This window comes from Bos taurus, chromosome 23, assembly GCF_002263795.3.
Source record: "Bos taurus isolate L1 Dominette 01449 registration number 42190680 breed Hereford chromosome 23, ARS-UCD2.0, whole genome shotgun sequence".
Lineage (NCBI taxonomy): Eukaryota > Metazoa > Chordata > Mammalia > Artiodactyla > Bovidae > Bos > Bos taurus.
Genome location: NC_037350.1, coordinates 16,988,242 through 17,014,424, shown reverse-complemented (window position 1 = coordinate 17,014,424; position 26,183 = coordinate 16,988,242). Strand labels below are relative to the sequence as shown.

General features: G+C 56.7%; 2 protein-coding genes and 1 long non-coding RNA gene across 8 annotated transcripts; 2 read left to right on the top strand and 1 right to left on the bottom strand.

Moving 5' to 3' along the window:
• DLK2 (delta like non-canonical Notch ligand 2) lies at nucleotides 1-5,531 on the top strand. 4 transcript variants are annotated; one of them, XM_059880419.1, is made up of 6 exons: nucleotides 1-435; nucleotides 1,284-1,414; nucleotides 1,698-1,761; nucleotides 3,056-3,186; nucleotides 3,881-3,932; nucleotides 4,609-5,531. In XM_059880419.1, exons 2-6 carry the CDS (start codon nucleotides 1,339-1,341, stop codon nucleotides 5,342-5,344), a joined length of 1,059 nt encoding a protein of 352 aa, XP_059736402.1. In that variant the 5' UTR covers nucleotides 1-435; nucleotides 1,284-1,338; the 3' UTR covers nucleotides 5,345-5,531. The 4 variants fall into 4 exon arrangements, with proteins under 4 accessions (XP_059736402.1, XP_005223540.1, NP_001076963.1 ...); XM_005223483.4 differs by having other exon boundaries at nucleotides 13-435; nucleotides 3,788-3,932; NM_001083494.1 differs by lacking the exon at nucleotides 1-435 and adding an exon at nucleotides 436-445 and having other exon boundaries at nucleotides 3,788-3,932.
• Nucleotides 5,454-25,816, bottom strand: ABCC10 (ATP binding cassette subfamily C member 10). Of its 3 annotated transcripts, XM_002697300.7 has the most exons (22): nucleotides 25,694-25,816; nucleotides 25,278-25,449; nucleotides 21,527-22,745; nucleotides 20,050-20,277; nucleotides 19,254-19,410; nucleotides 18,917-19,026; nucleotides 17,082-17,161; nucleotides 16,166-16,337; nucleotides 14,744-14,842; nucleotides 14,134-14,323; nucleotides 13,361-13,438; nucleotides 12,999-13,193; nucleotides 12,407-12,560; nucleotides 12,038-12,227; nucleotides 9,425-9,768; nucleotides 8,939-9,108; nucleotides 8,267-8,427; nucleotides 7,764-8,017; nucleotides 6,764-6,909; nucleotides 6,572-6,669; nucleotides 6,219-6,331; nucleotides 5,454-5,894 (listed from the first exon to the last, which is right to left on the bottom strand). In XM_002697300.7, the coding sequence occupies exons 2-22, from the start codon at nucleotides 25,436-25,438 to the stop codon at nucleotides 5,741-5,743; spliced, it is 4,473 nt and encodes a 1,490-aa protein (XP_002697346.2). In that variant the 5' UTR covers nucleotides 25,439-25,449; nucleotides 25,694-25,816; the 3' UTR covers nucleotides 5,454-5,740. The 3 variants fall into 3 exon arrangements, with proteins under 3 accessions (XP_002697346.2, XP_010816569.1, XP_059736564.1); XM_010818267.4 differs by lacking the exons at nucleotides 5,454-5,894; nucleotides 25,694-25,816 and adding an exon at nucleotides 5,901-6,086 and having other exon boundaries at nucleotides 25,278-25,564; XM_059880581.1 differs by lacking the exons at nucleotides 5,454-5,894; nucleotides 6,219-6,331; nucleotides 25,694-25,816 and having other exon boundaries at nucleotides 6,573-6,685; nucleotides 25,278-25,564.
• LOC132343619 (uncharacterized) lies at nucleotides 12,078-13,843 on the top strand. Its single transcript, XR_009492541.1, has 2 exons — nucleotides 12,078-12,166; nucleotides 12,320-13,843. It is a non-coding gene; the product is annotated as an uncharacterized lncRNA (long non-coding RNA).
• Nucleotides 25,817-26,183: the final 367 nt, after the last annotated feature.

Here is a 26,183-nt window from a genome sequence, read left to right as displayed (position 1 = left end):
AAAGAGATAGCAAAGACAGACCTGGCGGGAGGAGGGATGGAGGGGTGGGTGAGTGGGCCACGCTAATACCTAGGCAGGGAGCGACCCTGGAAGGCTGTTGATGGCCACGAGGGGAGAAAGAAGCGGACGGCGGGGAGGAGGAGAGTAGCAGACAGATTAAGCAGGTGATGTAGGATTTACAAATGGAGGAGGCGTGGGCTGGTGACAGGAGGAGGGCCGGGAGCGTCGTGTGCCCTGAGCGTGCGCGAGATTTATCTGAGAGGCGTGATGGGCGGCGGACTGGGGAGAGCAGAGGTGGGGCGCGGGGTGAGCTGCTCGGGTCGCGAAGGCGGAGATGCGAGATGGAGAATAACGGCTGCGCACACTTGGCCGACCCTTTACAGTCGGCTCCCATTTAGCCTCCCGTAATTTCCTCCTTTCAGCGGAGAGGGCGAGGTTCGGAGAGGTCGGGTGACTGCGGCGGGCGGGGGCCCAGGGGAGCGCGAGGCCCCGAGGAAGGGGTGACCGCTGGGGGTGGGGGCGCCGGGCGCGGGCGGGTGGGGGGCGGGCCGGCGGCGGCAGCCTGGGAGCGGAGCGGGGAGGCGGGCTCCGCCGGCACACGCCGCCCCTGGCAGGCGGCCTGAGCGCGTGCGAGGAGCCGCCGCAGCCGCTCCGGGTCGCCTCGAGGCCCAGATTCCCCAGCGCTCGGCTCTCATGGCAGCCGCCTGGGCGCCCGGCCACGCAACCCGCTAGGGGCGGCCCGGCGCCCCGGTCTGGCCCTTCGGCGGAGTCCGTCGGATCCCGCCTCGCTCTGCGCCCCGAGGCGCGCAGTCTCCCAGCCCGAGGTGAGGACCGCGGGACGAGCCGGGCTGAGGGCGCGCTGGGTATCCGAGGCCCCGCGCCGCGGCCGAGCCCAGCGCGGCGGAGACTGGAGGGGGACGCGGGGAGTCAGAGGCGGGAGCAGAGACTGCGCGCCGCCGGGTCCCCGTGTCGCCTCTCGGCGGTACCCCAGTACCCCTCCGTCCCGACTGCGTTCCCAGCCCCGGCCCTTCCCGCGTCCTGACCTCGCTCGCGCTGTCCATCCTTCACCTCCTTCCCACGTAGCCGGCTCCGCGTTTCTGTCTCCAATCCCCTCGCCTGCTCACACCTTCCTCGCCCCCGCCCTTTCGCTGCACTACTCCCCCCACCCTTTTTCTCCCGTCTGGACGCCCCTCTCCCCCTCGGCTCCTGTCACTCGGAACCAAACCGAAATCCTTGCCGCTATCTCCACGTCCGGCCGTCTCTCAACCCATGCCATCCCACAGGTGTCCGCACGTCCGGCGATCCATCCGTCTGTCCGTCCCGGGGCCGGCGCTGACCATGCCCAGCGGCTGCCGCTGCCTACATCTCGTTTGCCTGTTGTGCATCCTGGGGGCACCCGTAAAGCCTGCCAGAGGTGAGCGCTCCCCCGGGGGGATGTGGTCGCGGCCCTGTCCGGCCGTCCCTCGCTCGCACGTTGACCTCTGCCGGCCAGAGATGGCACTGCAAGCCGCTCCGACCGCGGGCTCGGCAACACCCAGGACTTACTTCCCTTTGGAATGCGATTAGTCTCTATTCTACCTTGCCCCAGAGCTGGGCCCCTCCAGTTACCGGGACCCTGCGTCCTTTCCCTGGCCCGGCATCTCAGGCAGCCGAACCCTGACCCCCGGGCTCACCCCTCCCACATCAATCTCTTGCAGGCAATGACTGCAGCTCCCTCTGTGACCTGGCTCACGGCTGCTGCGCGCCTGACGGCTCTTGCAGGTACCTCTCCTTGGAGCACGGTGGTCCCAAATCTTTTGCTCCCCATTTCCTAGGCCTCCATATTCACAATCGAGTCAAGCCCCAAGCTTGACCCAGAACGTCTAAGGCCCTCCCCATCCCTTCAAAGCCGTGGCACACAGGGCATATGGGCAGCCCGGCACCGTGCCCAACCCTTCCCTCTTCCTCTTTGCCTTGCCTCTCCTTTGCGTCTTCTAACTACGGCTCCCCACTTTACTCTCCCAAGTCTGATCTAGGAACTCTAAAACTTTCCTCTTCAAGATACCAGGAGAAAGATCTGAAGCTTAAGGGAGAGTGGAGAGTGGGAGCCATGAGGCAAAAGGGAGGAGATAAAGATAAGACAGACGGAGAATTGGCTCAGCCTGGAAAAGAAAGGCTTTGCCAGGGTTGCTGGGGAGATGGACTTGTTCAAGGGGGTCTTTCTTTGATGAATTTAAGTAACTGACACACTGGGGTAGGGGTCGGGTAAATCCCGCAGCAGGAGGAAAGTGTGTCTGGATGTAAAAACATGAGCTGACAGGCAAGCTGCTGGAGGGGCTGGGGGTGTTGGGGACTCTCTGAAGCAGGCCTTGCCCTGGAATCAGCGTAGGAAGATGGTCCTGGTGACTTTTCAAGGTCACTCTTCTTTCGAAAATGTTTCTAAGCACCTCAGATATACCAGAAACGGTGCTAGGGGCACTTAACAGACATCATCTTAATGTCTTTTCTTTTTTAAAATGATTATTTTTGTTGTTGGCTGTGCAGGGTCTTCAGGCTGCACATGGACTTTCTCTAGTTGCCTCAAGTAGGGGCTACTCTTCATCACAGTCCTCAGGCTTCTCATTGAGGTGTCTTCTCTTGCTGGGGAGCACGGGCTCTAGGGTGCGTGGGCTCAGTTTGCGGCATATGGGCTTAGTTGCTCCTCATCCTGTGGGATCTTCCTGGGCCAGGGATTGAACCTGTGTCCCCTTCATTGGCAGGTGGATTAACCAATGGACCACCAGGGAAGTCCCTCATCTTCATTTCTTCCTCAACCCACCCCTTCCAGGTGTCACCCCAGGTTACAGATGAGAAAACTGAGGCTTGGAAAGGATAGACAGACTGCACAACCAGAACGGCAACGCTGGTGCCTGGTGGCGTGGTGACCCGGCACAGCTCTCTATCCACCCAGGATAGGCCTGCTTTCCCTTAGGGGCTGTCCTGTTTGTCTCCTGTTTCCTGGAAACTCTGAGCTTGCCTCCTCCCTGTCTTCACCTCCTTCCACCCAGAGCCCTGACCCTGTGCTTCCCCCCGTCAGGTGTGACCCAGGCTGGGAGGGGCTGCACTGTGAGCGCTGTGTGAGAATGCCTGGCTGCCAGCACGGTACCTGTCACCAGCCCTGGCAGTGCATCTGTCACACTGGCTGGGCAGGCAAGTTCTGTGACAAAGGTAGGGGAGTAGAGAGGGCAGCTGTTGGACTGGGGGCCCCACGTGTCTTGGGAGGAACATCCATCCTTATTTATTGAGTGCCTCTTGTGTCTGGCTCAAACCCTCAAATATGTAGTATTTTATATACAGTCCATGGAAATCTCCAGGCCAGAATACTGGAGTGGGTAGCCTTTCCCTTCTCCACAGGATCTTCCCAACCCAGGAATCGAACCCGGGTCTCCCACATTGCAGGCGGATTCTTTACCAGCTGAGCCACAAGGGAAGCCTGTAGCATTTTATAGTTGTAGACTTTATACCTATCTGTTATCTGAACTGGTTCTCAACACAACCCTCTGTGGTAGGTAAGACACCTGCAGGAAACTGTCCTCATATCACAGATGAGGCAACTGAGATCCACAAATGAGATACAACTCACCCAAAGGCAAGTTGAGACACTGACAGGGCTAGGACCAGGCGCCTCCTGACTCCAAATGCAGTGTTGTTTTCCGCCCAGGTTGGGACTGTGTATGAGCCACCCCCACAGAGCTCTGGGTGGGGCCTGGGCAGGTCTGGGTGCCACGTGCGAGGGGCTGTCCCAGAGCCCTCCCGGTCTCCTCTGCAGATGAACACATCTGTACCACGCAGTCCCCCTGCCGGAACGGAGGCCAGTGCGTGTATGACGGGGGCGGTGATTACCATTGTGTGTGCCCACCAGGCTTCCACGGGCGTGATTGTGAGCGCAAGGCCGGACCCTGTGAGCAGGCAGGGTGAGTGCTGGCCCCCTGGTTAGGTGAGAATCTGGCGACAGAGGAGAAAGGACTGTGGAGGGGGGTGGCGGGGCAGTGTTAGGGCTGAGGGTCTAAAGTCCCACATGGGGACACTCGAGGATAAAACCCCAGTCTGCCAGAGTATCCCAAGGGCTTCTCAGCTTTTTTGACACCATCTGAACCATTTCTCCAACGACAAAAATTGACAGGCTGGAGGTGTAACACATCACTGCGTGACTTCCCTGGTTGGGGAGGCTGTGGGCCTAGGACCCCCCTCATCCTCCCAGGAAAGCTGGCGTGCAGCCCCTGAAGTTGTCCCACACGGCAGACTAGGCCTCATGGTGAATGAGGAGACAGCCTGTGGGGCTGGATTTGTCCTCATTCCCGCCTCGGGTCTAAGGGTCTAAGAGGACACAAACAGTACACTCGCCTTGGTCTTGATTCTGGGTCAGGCCCTCTGCTACCTGCTTGACCTCGATCATCTCATTTAACCCTCACAACCTGGGAAGCCAGGTACTGCTCTGACCCCATTTTTAAAGGAGGCATTTGAGGCTCAGAGAGAGTGGCTCGAGGGGACAGAGCTAGAGAGGGGTGGTGGGAGCAGGGATCCGGATGTCGACCTGGTCTACCCTGCAGGTGGCAGTTGATAAAACACCCTCCCTGCCTCCCCCACCAGCTCCCCGTGCCGGAACGGTGGGCAGTGCCAGGACGACCAGGGCTTTGCCCTCAACTTCACCTGCCGCTGCCTGGCGGGCTTCATGGGTGCCCGCTGCGAGGTGAATGTGGATGACTGTCTGATGCGGCCCTGTGCTAACGGCGCCACATGCCTGGACGGCATCAACCGCTTCTCCTGCCTCTGCCCCGAGGGCTTCACCGGGCGCTTCTGCACCATCAACCTGGATGACTGTGCCAGCCGCCCCTGCCAGAGAGGGGCCCGCTGTCGGGACCGGGTCCACGACTTTGACTGTCTCTGCCCCAGCGGCTATGGTGGCAAGACTTGTGAGCTAGTCTTACCGGTCCCGGGTCCTGCCGCCACAGCGGACAGCCCCCCAGGGCCCACCTTGGCTGTGCTTGTACCTGCCACGGGGCCCATCCCTCACAGCGCGGGCGCCGGGCTGCTGCGCATCTCCGTGAAGGAAGTGGTGCGGCGACAGGAGGCCGGGCTGGGCGAGCCCAGCCTGGTGGCCGTGGTGGTGTTTGGGGCCGTCACTGCCGCCCTGGTCCTGTCCACGGTGTTGCTGACCCTGAGGGCCTGGCGCCGGGGCTTCTGTCCCCCTGGACCCTGCTGCTACCCTGCCCCACACTACGCCCCAGCACGCCAGGACCAGGAGTGTCAGGTTAGCATGCTGCCCACGGGGCTCCCTCTGCCGCCTGACCTGCCCCCCGAGCCTGGGAAGACCACCGCTCTGTGACAGAAGTGGGAGCTTTCTGGGCCCCTCCTTCACCTCCTAGGGCGCTTGGACTGGAGTGGCCCTTTCTCGCCACTCCTCAGCTGGGGTACACACACTGAGGGACCTCAGCCTCATGCCACAAATATTATTTTTTTAATACACAGAATGTAAAAATGGGAATTTTATCAAATAAAACAATGGACGTGTATGTGGGCTCCTTTGCCAGAAAAAGTCTGCCTGGAGTCCCAGATGCCAGAGCGCCAGAGCAGAGGCCTGCCTCTGGGGAAGCCACGGGACTCTGCCCGCACAAGGAGTGGCTTGTGAAGAGGAGCCCAGGGCGCCCTTTCCTCTCTGTGGAGGAGGGGGAGAGGTAGAGACATGGAGGAGTGTAAACCATCGGCAGTGGGGGCCGGGCCCTCACGGGGAGGAGCGCACTCCCCGCGGGCTGCTCTGCAACAGCTGCTGGAACAGCGAGTGGGGCTGAGTGCACAGGGCGGCAGGGGAGCCCAGCTCCGCCACCCTCCCTGCATGCAGCACCAGCACCCGGTCGGAGTTCAGGATCGTGTTGAGCCTGCACGGGAGGGAGTGGTCAATGCGGGGATGGAAGACAGCACCCTACAGAAGGCTGACCTCCTTTTCCTCCTCTTCCCCCCTGCACAGCGCCCCCCTGCCCCACAGGCTTCAGCCCCCGGGGCGGGCTCTGTGCTAGGGGAGGGGCTGCATGTTCCCTGAGACCGAGCACTCCAAGGAGCCTGGTGGAAGCCTAGAGAATGAGGAACTGAGAGTCACAGGGGTTGGAATTTCCGGAGCCCTGACTCCCGGGGTCCCTGAAAGGAAGCTGGGCTCTGGGTCCATGACACCCCTGATTTAGATTCTCACTCTGGATGCCACACACCTGTGGGCGATGGTCAGCACTGTCTTGTTGGCAAACCGTTTGCTGATGGTTTGCTGGAGTAGCTGGTCTGTCTTCTGGTCCACGCTTGCTGTGGCCTCGTCAATGCACAAGATCTGGAGTGTGTGGGGAGGGTTAGGGAGGAGAGTGGAGAAGAGGGTTAGCCGAGGCTGCTACCCAAGCCTCCAGCCCCCACCTCCTGGTCTGGCCCAGGCCAGCCCATGGCTCCCCACCTCCAGCTCTAAAAGGAAAATGAATTTGGTCCTTTGAGACCTCTCCTTAGTCTACTTCCTCAGCCCTCACCTGTCCCCTGCCTTCTTCCTGGCCCTCTCAAATGACCCTCCTTCTTGTCTTACCTTAGCATCTGTGAGGAGAGCCCTGGCCAGACACAGCAGCTGCCTCTGCCCCAGAGATAAGCGCCGGCCCCCCTCGCCCAGCTCACCATCCAGACCACCTGTGAAGCACAGCATCTTTACCCCAGGGTTCCAAGCCTCCTCCAGCCCCTCTCTGCTCACTCCTCCCACCACCACGAAGGACAGGACACTCACCCATAGACTCGATCGCCTCACTCAGGTGGCACTGCTCCAGTGCCTGCCATAGGGCCCCATCCTCATACAGACCCCGGGGGTCCAGGTTTTCCCGCACGGTCCCGCTGAACAAAAAGGGCTCCTGCGGGATGATCGCCAGCTGGGATCTGGGGGGACAGGGGTTGAGACTCGAGATGTGACCACTTCTGCTCCCAGCACAGGTCTCAGTTATAGGTCCAGCCCTTCAGGAGAGCGTGGGGTAAGACTTGATTAAAACCCCCATCCTGCTCCCTGCTTGGTCAGGCATGAACCTAGGATTGTGCTGGTGCTACGAGGAACACCAAGGAAACCAAAGGCCTGAGGGGCAAAAACAGAACAAGCATAAGCCAAACTGTGTGGCACTGATGCCAGTGTCGTGGGACAGGAGTGGATGGCAAGGAACGGCCAGAGAGTGTGACTGGGTAGGGCACGCGTCCAGCTTGAAAGCAGGCCTCAAATCGGGTCCTGAGGAGCTCTCTGGTCAAGCCATAAGGGGAGGCCGGCACAGGTTAGGAGAGAAGGGCCAGGGCCTGGGGTCAGTAATTGCTTGAGGATAGCGCTTCCCCCTACCTTTTCCCATGTCATGGAACTAAGAGAAAATGATAAGAGTAATGTGGTCGGGGGGATGTTTGGCTCCAGATGAGGCCACTTGTGGCCAGGGGCTACTGGCCCAGGTCACCAGCTGTCCCAAGCCCCAGGGCACGGCACCTGGGAGGCTCTGATTCAGGAGATAGTGACCAGTGGTCTAAAGTGGAAGGCATCGTGTGCTGGAAGTCCAAGCTGAAGCTGGGAAGGTGAAAGCCTTAAGGCCGCAGCTTTGAATCCAGGCCTGAGTGCAGGGAGCTCACTATTCTAGCCTGCTTGTCCCACCCTCTGTCTCACCACCTGATCCACCCTGGCTGCTGTGTTTATATAAAGCCTTCCTGGCTGGGCCTTCCTCTCCCTGCCAGTGGCCGTGTCCCCTCTTCTCACTCCCCCACACCTGAGCTCGGCCAGCTCCAGCTGGCTGGTGTCCATGCCGTCCAGAAGTACTCGCCCAGAACTGGGCTCTAGCAGCCGGAAAAGCACCAACAACAGGGAAGACTTGCCGGAGCCCGTGCGGCCTACGATGCCCAGCTTCTCTCCAGGCTGCACGCGGAAGGTCACCCCATCCAGGGCGTTGGGCAGCCCTGGCCGGTACACCAGCACCACATTCTGGAACTCCACGCTCCCCTGGCTCAGCCAGCTGATGCCCAGCTGGTAGGGTCCGTGCATGGGAGAAGGCGGGAGACGGGTGAGACGGGGGGAAAGGGTGGAGGGACAGGTTGGAGAGTGGAAGGGAGGGACGGATGGTGTGAGAGGAGAGGTGGGGAGTTAGGAGGGATGGGGGATGGGCATGTAGAATGGGGAGATCACAAGGGACACTACAGTGGAGAAAAGTTGGTGAGGGGCACAAGGAGAGGAACTGGGGGGCCTTCAGGGTGCCAGCACCCAGGCTGGGGCTACCTGTGGCCGCTGGCCCCGGGGCTCCTGGGGCAGGTCACAGGAGTACTCCTCCAGCCGCTCGACACTCACCAGCATGGCTTCTGTCTGTGTGAAGCTGCTCACTAACCCTGAGAGTAGGCCCGTCAGGGACAGGGCATAGGACAGCGACAGGCCCACCAGTCCTGGGGGAGGGGACAGAGGACAGAGCGCTAGGGGAGGCCTGGACACTGGGGTGCGTGTAGGGAGGGGGTGGGCAGAATGGGCGAACCCTGAGCTGTGGACCGTGGGCATGTGAAGGAAGCTAGCACTGAAGCAAGAAGATGCAGGAGCCAGGCCAGGCCCACGGGAGGCTGGATGCAAGGCAGTGGGTGGGCCTGGAGAGGCTGCGCAGGGGGATGGGAGAAGGCAGGTGGACTGGGGTGGGGTACTAGGCGCTGAGGATGGGGCGAGCAGGCACGGGTGGTGATCAGAAGACCTGTTTAGCCCCAGATCCACCACCACCCGGCAAGGGACTCCTCGAGACTCAGCGTCCCCAACTCTGAAATGGGGGTCTTGAGAATGACAACATATCCTCACAGGGAACCCTGGTCAAGAGGTGAAAATCCTTGGCAGTAAAGGGAGATGTCATGGTAGTCAAGGGGGATGAGGAATAACAGGCTTCTGAGGTGAGACCGCAGGGCCCTGGGGTGGCACCTGGGTTGGCGAGGCCCTGCTGGTGCTGCACCAGAGCGATGCCCGCGATGGCGCTGACTACTGCGGCCCCCATGAGCTGTAGCCGGATGTCCAACCACTGCATCGTGGCACTGGCAGCAAACTGGCACCTCTGGTTGAGCTCCAGGAGTCTCTGGTTCTCCTCCTCAAACCTGGAGGAGGCCATGCTGTGGCTGCATTGGCCTGCCCAGACTTCCTCCCTGCAGGACACCCCCTCCTTGGCGCTGACCCCCACGCCCACAGGCCTTGCCTCAGGGCTATGGAGGAACCAGTGCACTCTTTCACGGGGGCCTTCTTGGCCTCACTAACCTGTTTTTTCCGTTTCCTTCCTCTCTCCCCTAGTGCCATCACCCACCTTTCTCTTCTCAGGAGACCTGAGATCCACCACCACCCCACCCCAACTTCACCCCCTCTGACCATCCCAGCATCTCACGCCTGTGGCTCTGGCTGGAAGAGGCACTCACACACCTGTAGGTGGCCCCGGCGGCCCGGAGCACAGGGAGGCCGGCCAAGGTGTCGGCCAGGTGGGTGTAGAGGGGAGACAGGCTGAGGCTGCCCAGGCGCCGCAGCTCCCGCGAGGAGGCCCTGTAGTGGCTCTGCACGCGATAGTAGATGATGCTCAGAGGCGGCAGCAGCAGCAGCAGCCAGGGCAGGCTGAAGCCCAGCACAGCCAGGAGCCCCAGCAGGCCTGCCGCGTTGGCCAGCAGGATGTTGAGGATGAAGGGCAGGCTGTCATCTGCACAGGCCACGTCAGAGGAGAAGCGGTTGAGGACCCGGCCCGTGGGCGTGGAGTCGAAGAAAGTCACTGGAGCCTGAGAGAAGAGATGTGATTGGGCCAGGGTAGGACAAGGCAGAAAAGCCTCGGAGGCCACGCCCAGGGAAGGTGGGCTGGGGGGAGAGGCCCAAGGTAGAGAACAGGAAAGCAGTAAAGTGTTCCCAGAGTTCAGGGCACTGAGGAGGGGCTGGAAAAGCTTAGAACAATACCCCAGGGTGGGCATGATAGAGGCTGTCTGTCCCTCTGGCTGGTGGGGACCCTGAGGCTGTCTGTCCCTCTGGCTGGTGTCCCAGGCTGGCCACCCCCTACCTCTGTGCTGCTGCTGCTAAGTCGCTTCAGTTGTGTCCGACTCTGTGCAACCCCACAGACAGCCTCTTACCAGGCTCCTCTGTCCCTGGGATTCTCCAGGCAAGAATACTAGAGTGGGTTACCATTTCCTTCTCCAATGCATGAAAGTGAAAAGTGAAACTGAAGTCACTCAGTCGTGTCCAATTCTTAGCAACCTCATGGACTGCAGCCTACCAGGCTCCTTCGTCCATGGGATTTTCCAGGCAAGAGGACTGGAGTTGGGTGTCATTGCCTTCTCCACCTCTGTGCTACACATGCCTACTCCGCTTTCGAGGGCAGGGAGCTAATCCCATTCCAGAAGATGGAGACTTCAGGCCATGAGTACGATTTCGAGGTCAGGAAGAACACCCTGACTGCCCATGGCTGGACAGAGTGGTGAGGACAGCGGTCAAGTCAATGCTGTCTCATGGCAAGGGCTCAGGCTTTGGAGTCAGACTGCTCCTTGATTCCAGCCCTGCTGCTTACCAGATGTGAGACCCCGCCAAGAGGGTTTCCTCTCCTCAAGGCCCCCATCCCTCATCTCCAAAAGGGGGATGGTAATGGAACCACACATCCTGGAGCTGACTGCACAGGCAGTCAGAGGCTCAGGGGAGTCTGCCTTTCATGGAGCAGGGGCTCAGGAGCTATTTAGACTACTCATTACTGGGAGGTGCCGTCTCAAAGACAATCCTTTTCCTTTCCCTGCCTTCCCTGTCTCCCAACTCTCTGCCTTTACTGGGAGAACAGTCCTATCTTAAGGCAAGGAACTAGGTCAGAGGGACTTGCGAATGTCACCCCTAATGTCAGCTTATGATAAAATCAATTCCTTCACAGCCTGAAGATGTGGGCAGACAGTGGGCAGCTGCTCCCTGAGAAGCAAGGGAAAGACCCACACAGTCCTGGGTTCATGGCCACAGGACTCGCTTGCCCACGTCACAGGACTAGCTTGCCCAGGTCACATACACCCTCAGAGCCTGTTTCCTCATCTGTAGAAAGGGGATAACAGTATTCATTTCACAGGGTTATAAGGAGGCCCTAATAAGATACCAGACAAAAAAGAGCTTTGCAATAATAACAACATGGTTAATAATAATAATTGCTAATTGAGCACTCAGTATATGCCAGGCACTATGCTAAGTACTTTCCATGTACTGATGAATCCTCATAATGTACTATAGAGCAAGCAACAGACAATATACACACACAGCAACAGGCATGGATCTTAAAATGAGCTCTAAATAAAAACTGTAAGAAAAGAATGTCATTTATAAAACTGTTGCTGCTGCTGCTAAGTCGCTTCAGTCGTGTCCGACTCTGTGCAACCCCATAGATGGCAGCCCACCAGGCTCCTCTGTCCCTGGGATTCCCCAGGCAAGAACACTGGAGTGGGTTGCCATTCCTTCTCCAATGAATGAAAGTGAAAAGTGAAAGTGAAGCCTCCCAGTCGTGTCTGACTCTTCGCGACCCCATGGACTGCAGCCCTCCAGGCTCCTCTGCCCATGGGATTTTCCAGGCATTTATAAAACTACCTGGGCACAAAATATAGCCATTTTGTAAAAAGGCAAACAAAAAGATACATACTAAACATACCTCACAAGGTTGTTTATCAAGGAAAGGAGGGGAAATGGAAACAAGGTTTGCAGATAAAAAGAGATAGATCAATAAATAAAATGCAAAAGGGACCTCACGTGAACTAAGGGTGGTTAACTCAGTCCTCTGAGCTTGAAGTTCAACTGGAAGTGACTCAGGAAGAGTCTCTTCTCCTCATGTTACAGAGGAGAAAGCCATAGGCTTAAGTAACTGGGTTTGAACCCAGCAGCTGCTCTGCTCTCGTCTCTTCAGGTCTCAAGGTGTCAAGTGCTGCACCCATCTGAGAGGAGCTGATTTCTCCTGAGGACTGGGGGATGGGATGGGCCCCCCGATGGAGCCAGGTACTGGGAGGGCCCCCTGAGGCCACCTCCACCCTCCTATCACCTCACCATGAGGACTCGACCCAGGAGGCGGCGATGCAGGGTGGCGGCCGCTTGGAGGGTGCCTGCCGCGAAGAGCACGGCCCGGAGAAGGGTGCAGAGGGAGTTGACACCAGCGATGGTCGCGTACACAGTGAGGTAGAAACGGAGGTCTGAGGAGCCGTTGGGGGCAGCTTTGGGCAGTGGGAACACTGAGGTGCTGGGTGGTGGGGAGGGGGCTGTGGGTAACCAAAAGTGGGGCCACTCAGGGTTCCCTTCCCTGCCCCCACGCCACCTCTCCCCACCTTCCAGAAGACACAGGCCCTGTAACGCCAGCCCCCAGCTCACTCCCTGCCCAGGAACCAATGAGAGCCCCAGACCTGGGGCCCAGCCACTCACCAGAGGCTCCCGGGGGAGAAGAGGAGCAGCTGGGCGGACAGCGGCCCCATGGAGCCCAGCCTGGTGGGGGCCAGCGCCTCCTGGGAGCTATTCTTGGCTGCCTTCAGCTCAGAGATCCAGTGGGAGAGCCACCAGTCGGCTGCGTTCCTGGTGGCTGGGGGATGGGAGAGAGAAAGCTGCCGGACAGACTCACCTTCCTCGTTCCATTCAGACACCCTGTTCTGCCCTCGACTCTGGTTTCTACCCTCCTTGGCCCCCAGCCCTCCCGACCTTGCCACCACCGTGTCCTCACTAGTGCACGCGTCTTTCCTGGGCCCATCACCCTTCGGCTCTGGGGAGAGCGTGATCTTGAATCTGCAGAATGGGAAGTCAGCCTTGCGGGCAGGTCAGAAGATGGCTACGGAGCCCACCCTCCCTGCCCCTCGCCAATCACCGGGACTCTCAGAATTAGGGATGTGCCTCTGGTCCCAGCTGCTGCCCACGCCTGGTGAGCCTCTGGGCTTTGTCACGATTAGCACAAGGTGAGGGGAGTGACAGGGACCTAGGCAACAGGGCTGGTAGGGGAATGAAGGCCTGCAGAGATGACTCCTACCTTGCATGAGGAGCAGAGAGAAGAGGATGGCAAGAGCCATGCCCCAGCCCACGGCCCTCCAGTACGCGCGGTACACATGGAAGGCCACGGCGCCCTCCTTCTTGCTTTCCTCCTGTCGCAGCTGGCCAGACGCGCTCTCCTCCACCTCCAGCCCCTCCTTTGTCTTCTTTGGGTTCTCCATGGACGAGGCTGTGGCTGCGAGGATCGGAGAGGTGGCGGGTTGTGTGGGGGTGGGAAATTCAGCTTATAGGATGATAGCCGAAAACCTCAGTGTTTTCAAGGGCAGGCAAGCTTCCTAGAAACCTGTCTCCACAAGCGTGGTGGGGAAGAGCAGACTCTTTCCTCTCACCCCCAGACCATACCTCGGTCAGACTCTTGTCCATCCTCAGCCCAGGCTCTGGGGGCAGCTTGTACCAATGGCAGGATCTCAGAGGGAGGCCCTGGAAGGCAGCAGGAGAGGTTAGGAGGGGTCTACGTGTTTCTAAACCTGTCAGCCAGTCTACCTTCCATGCTCTTTGGAACCCCTACCTGACCTCCCCTAGCAGGCCTCTGCCCTGGACCCCCAGACCCTGAGCAGAACCATCAAGTTCGGCCCTCCCTCTGTGTCTGGATCAGCAGAGACAGAAAAGGTCCACCCCTGGGAAGACAGTTATGGCCACCTGTGAGCACCCAGTCCTCTCACTACCGCTGGGCTTTCTCCTCATACTTCCTGCAACTCCTAACACTGCCGGAGCTTCATTTCCTCCTGCTTCTATCTAGTGAACCTGCAGATGGTCACGTCCCTCTGGATAATAACCCATCAGAGTTTCCGTGTATCTGTTTTTAAATAAAATGACTATTCTAAACCTGACTCTCTCTTCTCTGAGGACATCAGACTGCCCTCAGAGATCCTGGGCCTCTAGGTTTCCCCAAGCCCCCAGTCCCAGATCCATGGCCCCTTTCCCTCCTCTCTCTGTCCTTCACACCAGTTCTGTGATGGCAGGAGAGGGCCTCCCGTCAGACAGAAGGATGAGGGGGACCCAGGACACACATGGGGCGGGTGGCTGAGTCTCCCCTTGGTGATCCATCTGTCGCACCCTGGCAGGTGGCTCCCTCACTCAGCCCGGCTCCCGCCCGGCCTGGTGGCCCACGTTACCGGCCCGGACAAGGCGCCCGGCCTCCAGCAGCAGCACCATGTCAGCCCGCTCCAGGTACTCGGTGCGGTGGGTGCACAGCAGCCGCGTGGTGTGGCTCAGCGCTCCCAGGATGCACCTGTGCAGCAGGTGGGTGGCCACGTCTGCATCCACGGCAGCCAGAGGGTCGTCGAGGAGATATAGCTCCTTTTCCTGGGGAGGGGGGTGGGGACACCTTGGGCACCAGGTCCTCTGGCCAGAACCCAGACTTCTCCAAGCATGTGATCTTGAGGCCGTCAGGCAGGAGGGTTGAGGGGAACTCTGGGGGCTACCCCTAAAGCAGTAAAGAAGGAAGTGAGACCAGAGGGTGGATTTGCCTCCAGTAAAGTGAGGCCAAATGCTCAACTGTGCTGGGTTCTAGTGCCTCAGGCCACATAATGCTTTCCAAAGGGTCTTTAATGCTGCCTTGAATCAGCAAAAGGAGGATGGGATGGCCAAAGGACCAATACCTTAGCAGCATGGAGGAGGGAGGGAAGAAACCGGATGCTGATGGAAATATCTCCACACCACCCCCCAAACCCCCAGCCAAGCTTCAGAGTCCTGAGGCTCCAGACACCTCTGTCTTCAACTTACCTGGTAGACAGCACGAGCCAGGGCAATGCGGGCCCGCTGTCCCCCGCTGAGGGTCACGCCTTTCTCCCCCACCTCCGTCTGGTCCCCAGCAGGCAGGATCTGACAGGACAGGCCTCCCAGTGTTGGTCAGTGAGCTCCCAGTACCTTCTGCCCCATTTCCCATCCCTCCATTGGGAAGAAATGGCGGGGGTGAGAGAGCCAGGGAGTTTGAGGAGACTGAACTTAACTTTGGGGTGTTGGAGCCAGAGGGGGCAAACCTCAACTCCAGCAACACCAAGCATTTGTTGGACACTTTCTATTTTTCTATTTTGGCCATCCCTTGTGGCATGAGAGATCTTAGTTCCCCAACCAGGGATCGAACCTGTGTCTCCTGCAGTAGAAGCACAGAGCCTTGAACACTGGACGGCCAGGGAACCCCCTGTTGAACACGTTCTATGTGCTGAGCAGTTTACATGCATCCTCTCACCCAACCCCACAGCAACCTTATGATGTTGATACTATCTCATTTCACAGGTAAGACCAAAGCTCAGGGTACATACGCTGTCCAAGGTCATTCCATAGCAAGTAAAGGGCAGGACACGAATGCAGATTCTTAACCACACGCACTACCCTGACTACAGGTAGTCACACTCACTACCCTGCCTTTTTCACAGGCAAGGATGAAGATGGGCAAATTCAAAGTGAAACTTCCCTAGGCTTTTAGAGGAGGAAGGTACCTGAACCTCCCTGTGGCCTGGGGAGTGGTCTCCTTTGCTAAGGGGTCCTCATGCCAGAGGAAACACTTGTGGTCCACCAGACAGTGGCTTCCCTGAGGGAAAAGCTTTGTGATTCACCTCTTAGCACTCAGAGCAGTTCCCTGCACCCAGGAGACATGCGAGAAATGTCTCCAAGGTAGAAGCAAATGAGAAGTGGACAGAGGATGTCCCACGGTCAGTCAAAGGTCTTCCTTTCCAGGGATGTTCCACATCTACCTGGACAGGGTGGTGCTGACTACAGTCCTGCCGGGGAAAAGTCAGGGGACAAAGCTGGACTCTCATTCCCCCTAAATTCAGCATTCTGGATGTAGGGATTCTAGTGCCTTGCCAGACTTCTCTAGAATGACCTTGACTCTTCCAGGAGGAGGTGGGGGAAGGCCTCTTGAATCAGAACCATTAGCCAGATCTACAGAGAGCTAAACCTCATGGGAAACCCGCCCATAGTCTCAGAGACCCTCAGAGTTCCCCCGGCTGCTGTGTGGAGCACCTGGTCACCAGCCCCCACCCTTGCCAGGTGCTGCGCAGACGTGGGACACTCTGCGAGGACCATAGCCTGGCGGCCAGTCCTGGGTAAATGACGCCTGAGCACAAGCAACCCCTTCCCAGAGAAGCAAGTCTCTGACCTGCGGTGTCAGGGACATGGGGAAGCGGGTGGCCAGGCACTCACACTGAGGTCCTCATCGAGGGCGCAGGCCTCTAGCACTTCCTTGTACAGCTGGGCGTCAAACGTCTTCCCAAAGAGAATGTTGTCTCGGATGGTGGCAAACTGGATCCAGGGTTCCTGGGTGGCCAGGCCGAAGCCTTTGGACAGCCCCCACACTGCCACCTGCCCTCGGAGCCTGCAGAGACCAAGGCCAGCAGTGTGGGGGGCCGGCTCCCTGCTGGTCCCCTCCCGGCCCAGCCCCTGCCTCTCAGAAGCCTCTCCTGATGGCTGTCTTTTGCACGGGGGCCCCCTTCACGTCACATGACTCTCTAGATTGGCAGCCACTGAGATCAAGGGGTCCTGAGGAGGCTGGAGGCCCCCTGTGGACCGGTAGGGCAGAAATTGCTCTTTGACTGCAGTCAAAGAGCTGTCAAGGTCAAGGTGCTCAGAAAAGAGTGTGGCCAGCGCCCCGCACGCGTTCACTCTCACAGTGAAACAAGTAGGCCCTCGCTCACTCCTGTTCCTCTCTGGACCCCTTCCTACACACTCTCTGAGAGCAGCTGATGTAAGGTGTTTCCATTTATTCCTTCACTCACTGTTACAGTACTTCTAACACTCTGCAGTGATGGTTATGCTGCTGCTGCTGCTAAGTCACTTCAGTCATGTCTGACTGTGCGACCCCATAGACAGCAGCCCACCAGGCTTCTCCGTGCCTGGGATTCTCCAGGAAAGAACACTGGAGTGGGTTGCCATTGCCTTCTCCAGTGATGGTTATGAGAACCTACTCTCGACTGCCTTTCCCTTTCCAGACTGGAAACTCTCCCAAGAAAGGGACCAGGTCTTGCTCATCTGGGCATCTCTGGCCCCTAAAACGTAGCAGGGGCCAGGGAGGCGCTGGCAAAGGGCAGAACTAAGGACGGGGGTGCCAGCACTTGCTTACCTGTGCAGCTCTCCGGTGATGGCAGCCAGCAGCGAGCTTTTCCCGCAGCCCACCTTCCCCACGATGCCCACCAGCATTCCCTGCGAGGAAGCCACATGCATGAGTGTCAGGCCTCTGTCCAGAGGTCCTGGGCTGCCAGTCACCGCATGGAGGCTTCTCTCTAGGCCCCAGTTAAGCCTGAGGGGAAAGATTTCCCCGGGCCACAGACTGAGGTGTGCCTCAGTGATTGATGCGATGCTGGCCCCAGGGGAGCAGGGTGTTTTATTCTCCACTCAGAGAAGCATCAGTTTCACTGTGTGAAGAGCCTCTGGAGAGGAACAGTGTGCCAGAGAGATGGGAGGAAAATTGCCCTTGAACTTTCCAGGAAAGCACTGAGACAGGCAACTCAGGATGGGTACAGGGGAAGGAAGGACTGCAGGCTTTGGGGCCTGCATAATGGGCTTGCTAAGCCCACCTGCAGCCAGACTTCTAAAGGCTCAGGGCAAAAAGCAATGTTTACACAGATGCCCATTTCTGTGACCTGCAGTTTAAATTTTTCTGTGCTCCCTTCCTTGCTTGGCTGTAACATACATTCGTGGAGCTATCCGTGTGTATGTCTGTATGTTCAGTCATCTCCCCCTCTTTGGGATCCCATGGACTGTAGCCTGCCAGGCTTCTTTGTCAGTGGGATTTCCCAGGCAAGAATACTGGAGTGGGTTCACAAAGGAAAAAATTCCTTCTCTAGAAAAAAGGCGGGATCCTAGCAGCTGTCTGTGGTGCCCCACCCTGGCAGCCAGGGTGAGCCTGTCTTTGAGTGGCTACCAGACCAATCTGAGACCTATCCCTGGGAACCCCCCTCCTTCTGTCCAGGGCCTGTAAGTGGAAGGGCTCTCTGCAGGTCTACTTCTGTTTGGGGGAGAGCAGATCCACAGAGAGGGAAGGAGGCAGATCTAGAAGGAGCAAACAGAAGGACCAGCTTGGCAAGTCGAGGCCTGGCTCCGAGCTGCTGCCGAGATCTGTCCAGGCGCTTGACTGTGGATTTTGCAATTCATCTCTATATCCATCTTACTAATTCTTGTTGGCTTAAGCTAGCTCCAGCGGGTTTCTATGACTTAAGTCCAAAAAAGCCCCAACTGACACGTTAGTAAAATTCCTTTGAAAAATTCCAGCCTTGTCTTGCCTGAACTAAGACGAAAAACAAAACATGTAGCCCAAGCCAGAAATGTGAGCCAAATGTGGTTGAGGCGGTTCAGGAACCGCTGGAGAACACCGGGTTGAGCTGTGGGGCAAAGGGTTGGACACAGGTCAGGGGAGAGTGAAAACTTAGGACTTGGTGAGCAGGAGTTGCCGTCTTGCCAGGAACGTTCTTACAAGTGCTCCTTTGACGATGTGTGCCCCGGTGTGAGTCACAGGGTGTGATGCCTTTTCACCAGCCTAAACAGAGGATTATCTAAACCATTTGCAACATCCTTCTGAGAAGGGGCTGCTGGGGCTCCCCAGCCTGGGGAAGATGCTGGACAAGTTATGGGGTCTGTTCTGAACTCGACAGCCCCTGCAGGACAGAGAGAGATAAATGCAATTGCTGGTCTGGACTAGGTGGACATGAGCGGTCTGGTGCCCAGGGATGGATGTGACAGCTCTGAAGCAGCTAAGTGTTAGAAAAATGACATCCTGAGATAAAATCTCATCACCTCTCCAATTCAAGCCTGCCCACCAAAACCTCTCTGGTCTTCCCCTTGGTAATAAGAGCCACAGGGACTGGCTGCTATGACTGGCTCTGTCCTTGTCTATCCGTCACTGAGCTTCCCTGTCTTTCTTTAGTCTGGAGACTCTCCTAGGGCGTTTGACCAACGAACCTTTTTCACTTCGAGGTGACTGATGAAGGTCTCCTGGCTGGTTCCAACTGGGTCCCAGGAGAACAGAGCTTCGTGTAGCTCCAGGGCTGTAGATGGCTCTGTTGGGGGATCTGTACAAGGAAGAAGCCACTTACCTTGGGCTTCTAGTCCACAACCTACCTGCCCAGGGATAGTTTGGCCTCAGTCTTGGTCTGAGGATTCACCCCGGGGAAATGACCACCTGCCCCACCTAGACTCTTCTCCTCTGGCTTCTCTTGGCAGCATCTGTGTACCACAACTGAGGGGCTACAGATCTCTGCTCCCCTGTGCCAGGTTCTGTCCACTAGCTTCCCATTACCTGGGCTGTAGTAGGCCTGGGGGTCATGGTTGGGAAGGTCGAGGAAACACTGGATCCGGTCCAGGGACACTTTGGCCTCAAGGAGGCCATTGATCACCCAAGGGAAGTTGTTGAGGGGAAGAATGAGCATGCGCACCAATGCCAGGGCGGTGAACACCTAAGTGGGGTCAGAGGTTGGGGGGGGAGGGGTTGAAGCATCACCTAAAGCTTAGGAATTATCTGAAGGCCTGCTCTATAGGTGGCCCTGCAAACAGGTCTGTGGAGGGGAGAACAGGCAGCAACAGAACTGAGGGCTTAGCTGGCTGATATTTGGGTTATAGATGGTAGAGGTGGCCACTCCAAGAATATCAGAAATCCCAGATATCCTCCAGGGACCCAGGTCACTCCCTGATAAACACACATGCCCAACTCACGCTCATGAGACCTTCTCAGAATTTCTAAGGGGCAACATCTCCTGGCTAGACCCAGCATTCGATCCATCCTGCACAGGATCATGAGTTTTCCCCCCAGGGCCATCAGAATGAGGCTAAGGGGACCTAACCAGAAGTTGGGGAGGAAGAGGTGGGGAAAAGAAGTAATTCCTTCGCAGAGGGAAGGGTCATATATCCGAGGCCCCAGATGAAAGGTCCCTTCAGAGAACTTTCCTTCAGTAGGGGAAGAAGGCAGACAGGGACCCTCCACTCCTCCTTCCCAGCAGCACGAGGGCCCTGGCCCACCCCCTACTGCATTGCAGTCTCTCTGCTGCTGCTTCCGTCTCACATCTCCCTGCAGCCATCCCCCCATTTCTGGCCCTCACCTTGGTGGCAGTGAGCTGGTGCCCCATGAGGACATAGGTGATAAAGATGACAATGGAGATGACGACCGGCAGGGCAGCCCAGAGGTACACACAGGCTGCATCCAGGTACTTGATGACCCGGAGTCGCCCCAGCTCTCGAGCTCGGCAGGCCTCCACGCGGGTCCCCAGCGCCTGCTCCCACCCGAAGAACTTGATGACACGCATGCCACTCAGCAGCTCTGTCACGAGCTAGGGACAGGGACAAGAGAGCAGTGAGAAGTGGAGATGCTGCTCACGTGCGTTCTCCTCTGCCCAGCCTCCCCCAGGCTCCTGGCACGGGATGTCAAAGACTTGGAGCTCCCCTATGCCCCAGCTGGGGGCAGGCTGGAGCTGGAATCCCCCACCTTCTTAGAAGATGAAGTGGTGGAAAGTACAGGGGCAGTGGGGGGAGGTCACCACACTGGGGTAAAAGCACTCCATCCATTAGATGAGGGACAAAGAACCATTCCCAAAGCCAGAAGATGTGGGTTTCAGGGGCTGATCAACAGCTTGGGTATAGGAACCATTTCTGTAGAAGTACACACCACAGCCCAGGGTTGGGCAGGCTGATAGACCCAAGTAAGATAGGCTAGGGCCAGAGAAGCTCCTTGGATCCTAACATTCAAACATCTCCAGACTGCAAGCCAGGGAGGCACTGGGAGCCTTCCAAGGAGGCCCTAGAGACTGGTCAGTAGCTGTCATGGGTAGGGGAAAAGACCATGCCATACCAGCTATCAGGGACACCCCCTCACCATTAGCACTTGGAGCTATGCCAGTGAGAGATGGACAACTATGCTATATGGACCCAAAGCCCATCATCCCCTCTGAAAAGGTACCACAATCACTGTACATTCCAGAACTGACTCAGCCAGACCCTCACACCTAGAGTTGGCCCAGGCAGGGGAGACAGCTGCTCCTTTCCCCATAGCCCATCCCGAAGAGGCAGCTGGGGTTCTCCTAGGCCTCCACATGCGGCTATGGGGCACTCCATACCTGAGATGAGGAGGAGGCTGGAGACTTGGATCCTGGCTCTAACACTAAAATCCCATTTGGGCCCAGACAGCTCAGTTCCCACCTCTCTCAGGGTTGCAATTAGGGCTGCAGAAGCTAATACTATATTACTAACAGGCCACATTAACTTAGTGTTTACTTTGTAACTGGCACTGTGATGAGCAGCATCTTGCACGATCCTCCCAACTGTGCTATGAGGCAAGCTATGATTACCCTCATTTCACAGATGAGGAAACGGGAGTCTCAATGAGGTGAAGTGACTTGTCTGATGTGATTGAACTAGTAAGTGGTAGAATCAGGATGTGAACCCCATCTGTCTTTCTCTAGTCTGAGCTCCTAACTTTTAGAGCACACACTCACTCTCTCAGGTACTGTGCATGGGAGACCTGGGCACCAGAAGGCTGGGTGGGGTCTCTGGATGGCTGAGGGACCCCAGGCAGCCCCTCACCTTAACTCGTGCGTCTTTGTGCTGTAGCATCTCCTGGTTGCTGGCCATGATGCGGGTGGCAATCACTTTGTTGACGGGTACCAGCAGCAGTGCCAGGATCAGACCACCCACGAAGGCCACACCCACCTGCTGGTGCAGCAGATAGAGGGTGATGGCCAGTTGCAGGGGCAGGCCCCAGGCCTCATGAAAGCTCCCAGCAAAGTTGAGCAGCCGCTCAGAGTCAGTGCCTAGTAAGTTCAGGACCTCCCCGGCAGGAGGGCGTCTGGGCCCCAGTTGTAAAGCCTTTCGGTACAGGATGTTCAGCACAGCACCCCGTGCCTGAAGAGCCACCTTCCGAACCTCATACCCATACTGATTCTGCAGCACAGCTCCCAGAACAGCTCCTCCGGTAAGCCCCAGGGCATATAGCAGGCCGTGGCTTAGTGGCTCTCGCCCCTCCTCCAGGAAGCCCACCAGGAGGGACAGCAACAAGGGCCCTGAGAACCCCAGCATGGTCCCCACCAACTTGAGCAGCCCAAGAGCCAGGTAGCAGTGCCCAAAGGCCCCATGCAGGGTCCTCCACAGCCGGGCCCCCTCCTGCCATTGCGCCTGGAAGACACGGGCTAGGTAGGTTGGGTGCAGCCTGTGGGGGAGGCGGCAAGTGTCCTGGGGCTGCCGGAGCTCTCCCCGGGCCCCGCGGGCCAGCAACGGTGCCAGCCAGGCGTAGGAAAAGCGGGACAGCCAGCTCTCCCCATCTTCAGCCACCTCGGGCTCCTGGCCCTCAGAGAGGAGGGGCTCATGGGCCCAGGGTTCCCGTGGCTGCCCAGGGACTGCCCAGCCCAGTCCATAGGCCAAGAGAGCAGCCAGCTGCAGGATGAGGAGACACAGGCGGGAGAGGGGCCCTGCGAGAAGTGGAGGCAGGAGTGTGCCTCGCTGGCAGTGCCACAGCAGGGTCAGCACCAGGGCCGGGGCTGGCAGGAAGGCAGCCAGAGCCAAGGCCAGGGGCCCCCGGGAGTGGCCATATGGGGTATGAACCAACACCCACAGGGCCAGGCTGTGGCTGATCCAGGCCATAGCTGCCACGCCCCCTGCCAGCACCTCGAGCCCTGTGGGCCCTGGGCCTGCCCCTGGTGGCAAAATGACTGGAAGCAGGTCGAGCAGTGGAAAGACGGCGAGCAGGACAGAGGCTGTGAGTCGGAGGCGCCAGCCGGGACTGCAGCGTGGAGTGTAATCTGGATACCTGGGGACAAAGGGGGGAAAGAGAAAAGAAGGCACATCACAGCTGACTTAGGGCCCAGAGAGACCTCCAGCAACTCACTCACGGAGGGAATCAATTCCCTTTCCTGCCTTGTATACCTTATTTTCATCCCATTTTATCCTGGAACTCATGGTCTTTTCTCCCAGGAAATCTTCCTGGATTAACCTAATCCATTTTCTCATTTCTCTACCATTTCTGATCATTCTTTCACCACAGAAATAAAAACAGTTCTGAGTTAAGGTTGTACTGAACATGAAGACCCTAATTATAAAACAAACAAATAAAACACACACACACACCTCACCTCAACCTAAATTTCCTACAGATAACCTCTAAGGGGTGAGTTTTCACTTTTACAAAATTATCTACTCAAAAGAGCCCTTTTGCAGCCATGAAATTAAAAGACGCTTGCTCCTTGGAAGAAAAACTATGACAAACCTAGACAACGTATAAAAAAGCAGAGATATCACTTTGCCCACAAAGGTCTGTCTAGTCAAAGCTATGGTTTTTCCAGTAGTCATGTATGGATGTGAGAGTTGGACTGTAAAGAAAGCTGAGTGCCGAAGAATTGATGCTTTTGAACTGCGGTGTTGGAAAAGACTCTTGAGAGTCCCTTGGACAAGAAGGGGATCAAACCAGTCCATCCTAAGGAAATCAGTCCTGAATATTCATTGGAAGGACTGATGCTGATGCTGAAGCTCTAATACTTTGGCCACCTGATGCGAAGAGCCGACTCACTGGAAAAGACCCTGATGCTGGGAAAGACTGAAGGCAGGAGGAGAAGGGGATGACAGAGGATGAGATGGTTGGATGGCATCACCGACTTGATGGACGTGAGTTTGAGCAAGCTCCAGGAGTTGGTGATGGACAGGGAAGCCTGGCATGCTGCAGTCCATGGGTCGCAAAGAGTCAGACATGACTGAGCAACTCAACTTAACTGAAAAAGAGCCCTTAAATTCACCTGAAGCACTATTAGATGAATAAAAATTTGACTTACACACAGCCTCTATACTCTATTAGTATAGCTTAAACTTGCTGAAGCCTCAGGATATTCCACTCTCTGTCTCTCTAATGGTTGTAGAAAATGGTGTGGATCATTTTTACAGCTCCATTAGCTGAAGAAAAACATCTTTTGAGTTTTGTCTGTATCTTCTTGGTTTGCAAAAAATGTTTTTAATAAACAAAAGAGTGAACTATTTGCATTAAAAAAACACTCCCTTTGTTGTTGGCAGGGCTGGGTGACTGAAAATTTTAATTGTAGAGTGAAATGTTTGGAGTTTCCTTTAAAAAGTCCAGTGATCACAGTTATACAAAAGGGTTTATATTTGAGTAAAAGTCAATCTTTCATAATTCTATTTCTTAAGATGCGGGACAGAATAAGAAACATTGTGAGCCCTTGGAGGCTGGTACACTGGCTCCAAGCCTGGTCATTAACCAGGTTTATGAACATGGGCAAGCCGCTTCTCTGCATCTCATTTTTCTCATCAGCACAGTGAGCAGTAAGGAGTCTGGACCCAAAGCCCTCTGAGATTCTTTTCTGTCTGAGATTCTGGATCTCTCTTACCCATTTGAGCAACTTGCAAAGAGTCTGTTAGGTGAAGTGAGATAAACATAATTTCTATGGATTACATATTGGTCTTTCTTGCCTTTTCCTTACACCGTGAGTTCTGAAGGGACTATGCCCATTTTAAAAAGATACTTGTCTCAGCACAGTCGGTCTCCCTCTGTGCCATCTCCAGACTTTTGTCTCTGCATAAGGGACAAATCAGGATTCCTCCAAGACCAAACAGATCTGAAGCTACCCAAGGAAGGGATTCGCCATCCCTGTAACTCATCTTAAGTAAGGACGCATTTGTCCGTTGGACTAGACAAGTTAGACTTTCCTCCTGCCTTAATCAGTAGCCAGAGTGAGATTAATTTTACCATATCCAGCTATACAGGAACTAAGCACAAAATCAAGGTGAGTTCAGCACCTGCATCTTATAGCCCCAAATGGAGGAAGGATTAAGGTTCTAATTTTGCTCTTCTCTTCTACCTACCACTTCCTCTCCAGATGAGTACCTATGCTTTTCTTGGCCTAGAAACACTGAAGTTTCCTAGATGGCAGGGGTGAGAAACTGGTCTAATAACTTCAGCACACATTAACCTTTTTGGCTTAAAAACACTGTTCACCCACTTTCGTCTCCAATTCGTGACAACTGTGGTTGGGCATCTGACAATCTACAAAAGTGATAATTGCTACCATGCATTGGGCCTTTAAAAATGTGCCAGACTCTGCACTATATACTTAAATGCATTATCTAATTTAAGTTTCTTAACAGTGCTATGAGGCGCAGGGAAAACAGGTTAACTTGCCCTCAAACAGACACAATGCTGCAAAGTGGTAATGCCCACATTTTATTCTCCTTTTTCCCTAGACATCTCACTATTTCGGTTACACTTCCGCGGAGACGTGGGTTTCGAGTGAAGTCTGCAGGCACATACGGACAGATGTCTGCACCTGTCTCTACTCACCTCGGGTGGCCCCAGTGGCAAGCACTGAGCACGGCCAGGAGCGCGTGGGGCAGGGCGCTGAGCACCAGCTGTGTGAAGCAGTGGCCGGTGGTGTCCCCCTCCCACACCGGGAGCGGCTGCAACGCGCTGGTGCCGCACAACCGGGCCAGGAACCTCTCCATCGAGGCCTCACCTGCGGGGAGAGCAGAGGGTGGAGGGAGGGAAGGTCCCTTCCAGAAGGAGGGAAATCCGCGTTCCCAAGGACCCAGGCTGGGAACCTGCACCCGAGGGGGCGGGACGCCGACCAGGAAGCGGGGTGGAGCCAGAGTGACAGCGCGACCCCTGACGGACCTCGCCGCCTCCAACCCCGCCCACGAACCCCCGGGACCTTCCCTTGCTTCAGTCTGGAATCTGGACTCCGGCAGTTCTTGCGTTACCTCAGCGGTAGAAAGCGAGTTGCTTTGGCTCCCAGAAGCTGGCGGTTTTCTGTACTGGTCCGCTAGCGGGGTTCCGCTTTTCACCACTCCTTGTGTCCCCATCCCCAGAGATCCGGAACGTTTAACTTGAGAAAGCTGTTTTCCACCGGATCCTGAAATCCCGAACACTGGTGGAAGCGAAAGAGCCTGCGGCCGACGTGGGACCCTGTCCAGGCTCGCTTGGCACCCCCTAGAGGCGGGATGACCTTCGAAAGTGCGCACCGACCTTCCCATTCTCAGGGCTTCTGTGCGCGTGCGCCCCACTTTCTGTGGTGTTCTCTGTAACGAGGCGCACTGATGCAGGTCTCACGGTTATACTGCTGTTTACGTGCGCTTCTGCTGCCTCACTTGCAAATGGACTGATCTCAGCTCTAGTGCAGCGTCAGCCATACTCTCTCACTTGGAGTACTCGCTCCCATCTGTTTTCTGTTTACTAGCAGGCACATGCATT

Excerpts from the sequence above, each read along its gene's own strand:
- DLK2 (XM_005223483.4), top strand. The coding sequence starts at position 1,339 with ATGCCCAGCGGCTGCCGCTGCCTACATCTCGTTTGCCTGTTGTGCATC. Across the intron at positions 1,415-1,697 it reads ACCCGTAAAGCCTGCCAGAG|GCAATGACTGCAGCTCCCTC; the intron begins GTGAGCGCTCCC and ends AATCTCTTGCAG. Across the intron at positions 3,933-4,608 it reads GGACCCTGTGAGCAGGCAGG|CTCCCCGTGCCGGAACGGTG; the intron begins GTGAGTGCTGGC and ends CTCCCCCACCAG.
- ABCC10 (XM_002697300.7), bottom strand. The coding sequence starts at position 25,438 with ATGGAGAGGTTCCTGGCCCGGTTGTGCGGCACCAGCGCGTTGCAGCCG. Across the intron at positions 6,910-7,763 it reads CTGGAGCTGGCCGAGCTCAG|ATCCCAGCTGGCGATCATCC; the intron begins GTGTGGGGGAGT and ends CTGTCCCCCCAG. Across the intron at positions 6,670-6,763 it reads TGAGGCGATCGAGTCTATGG|GTGGTCTGGATGGTGAGCTG; the intron begins GTGAGTGTCCTG and ends TGTGCTTCACAG.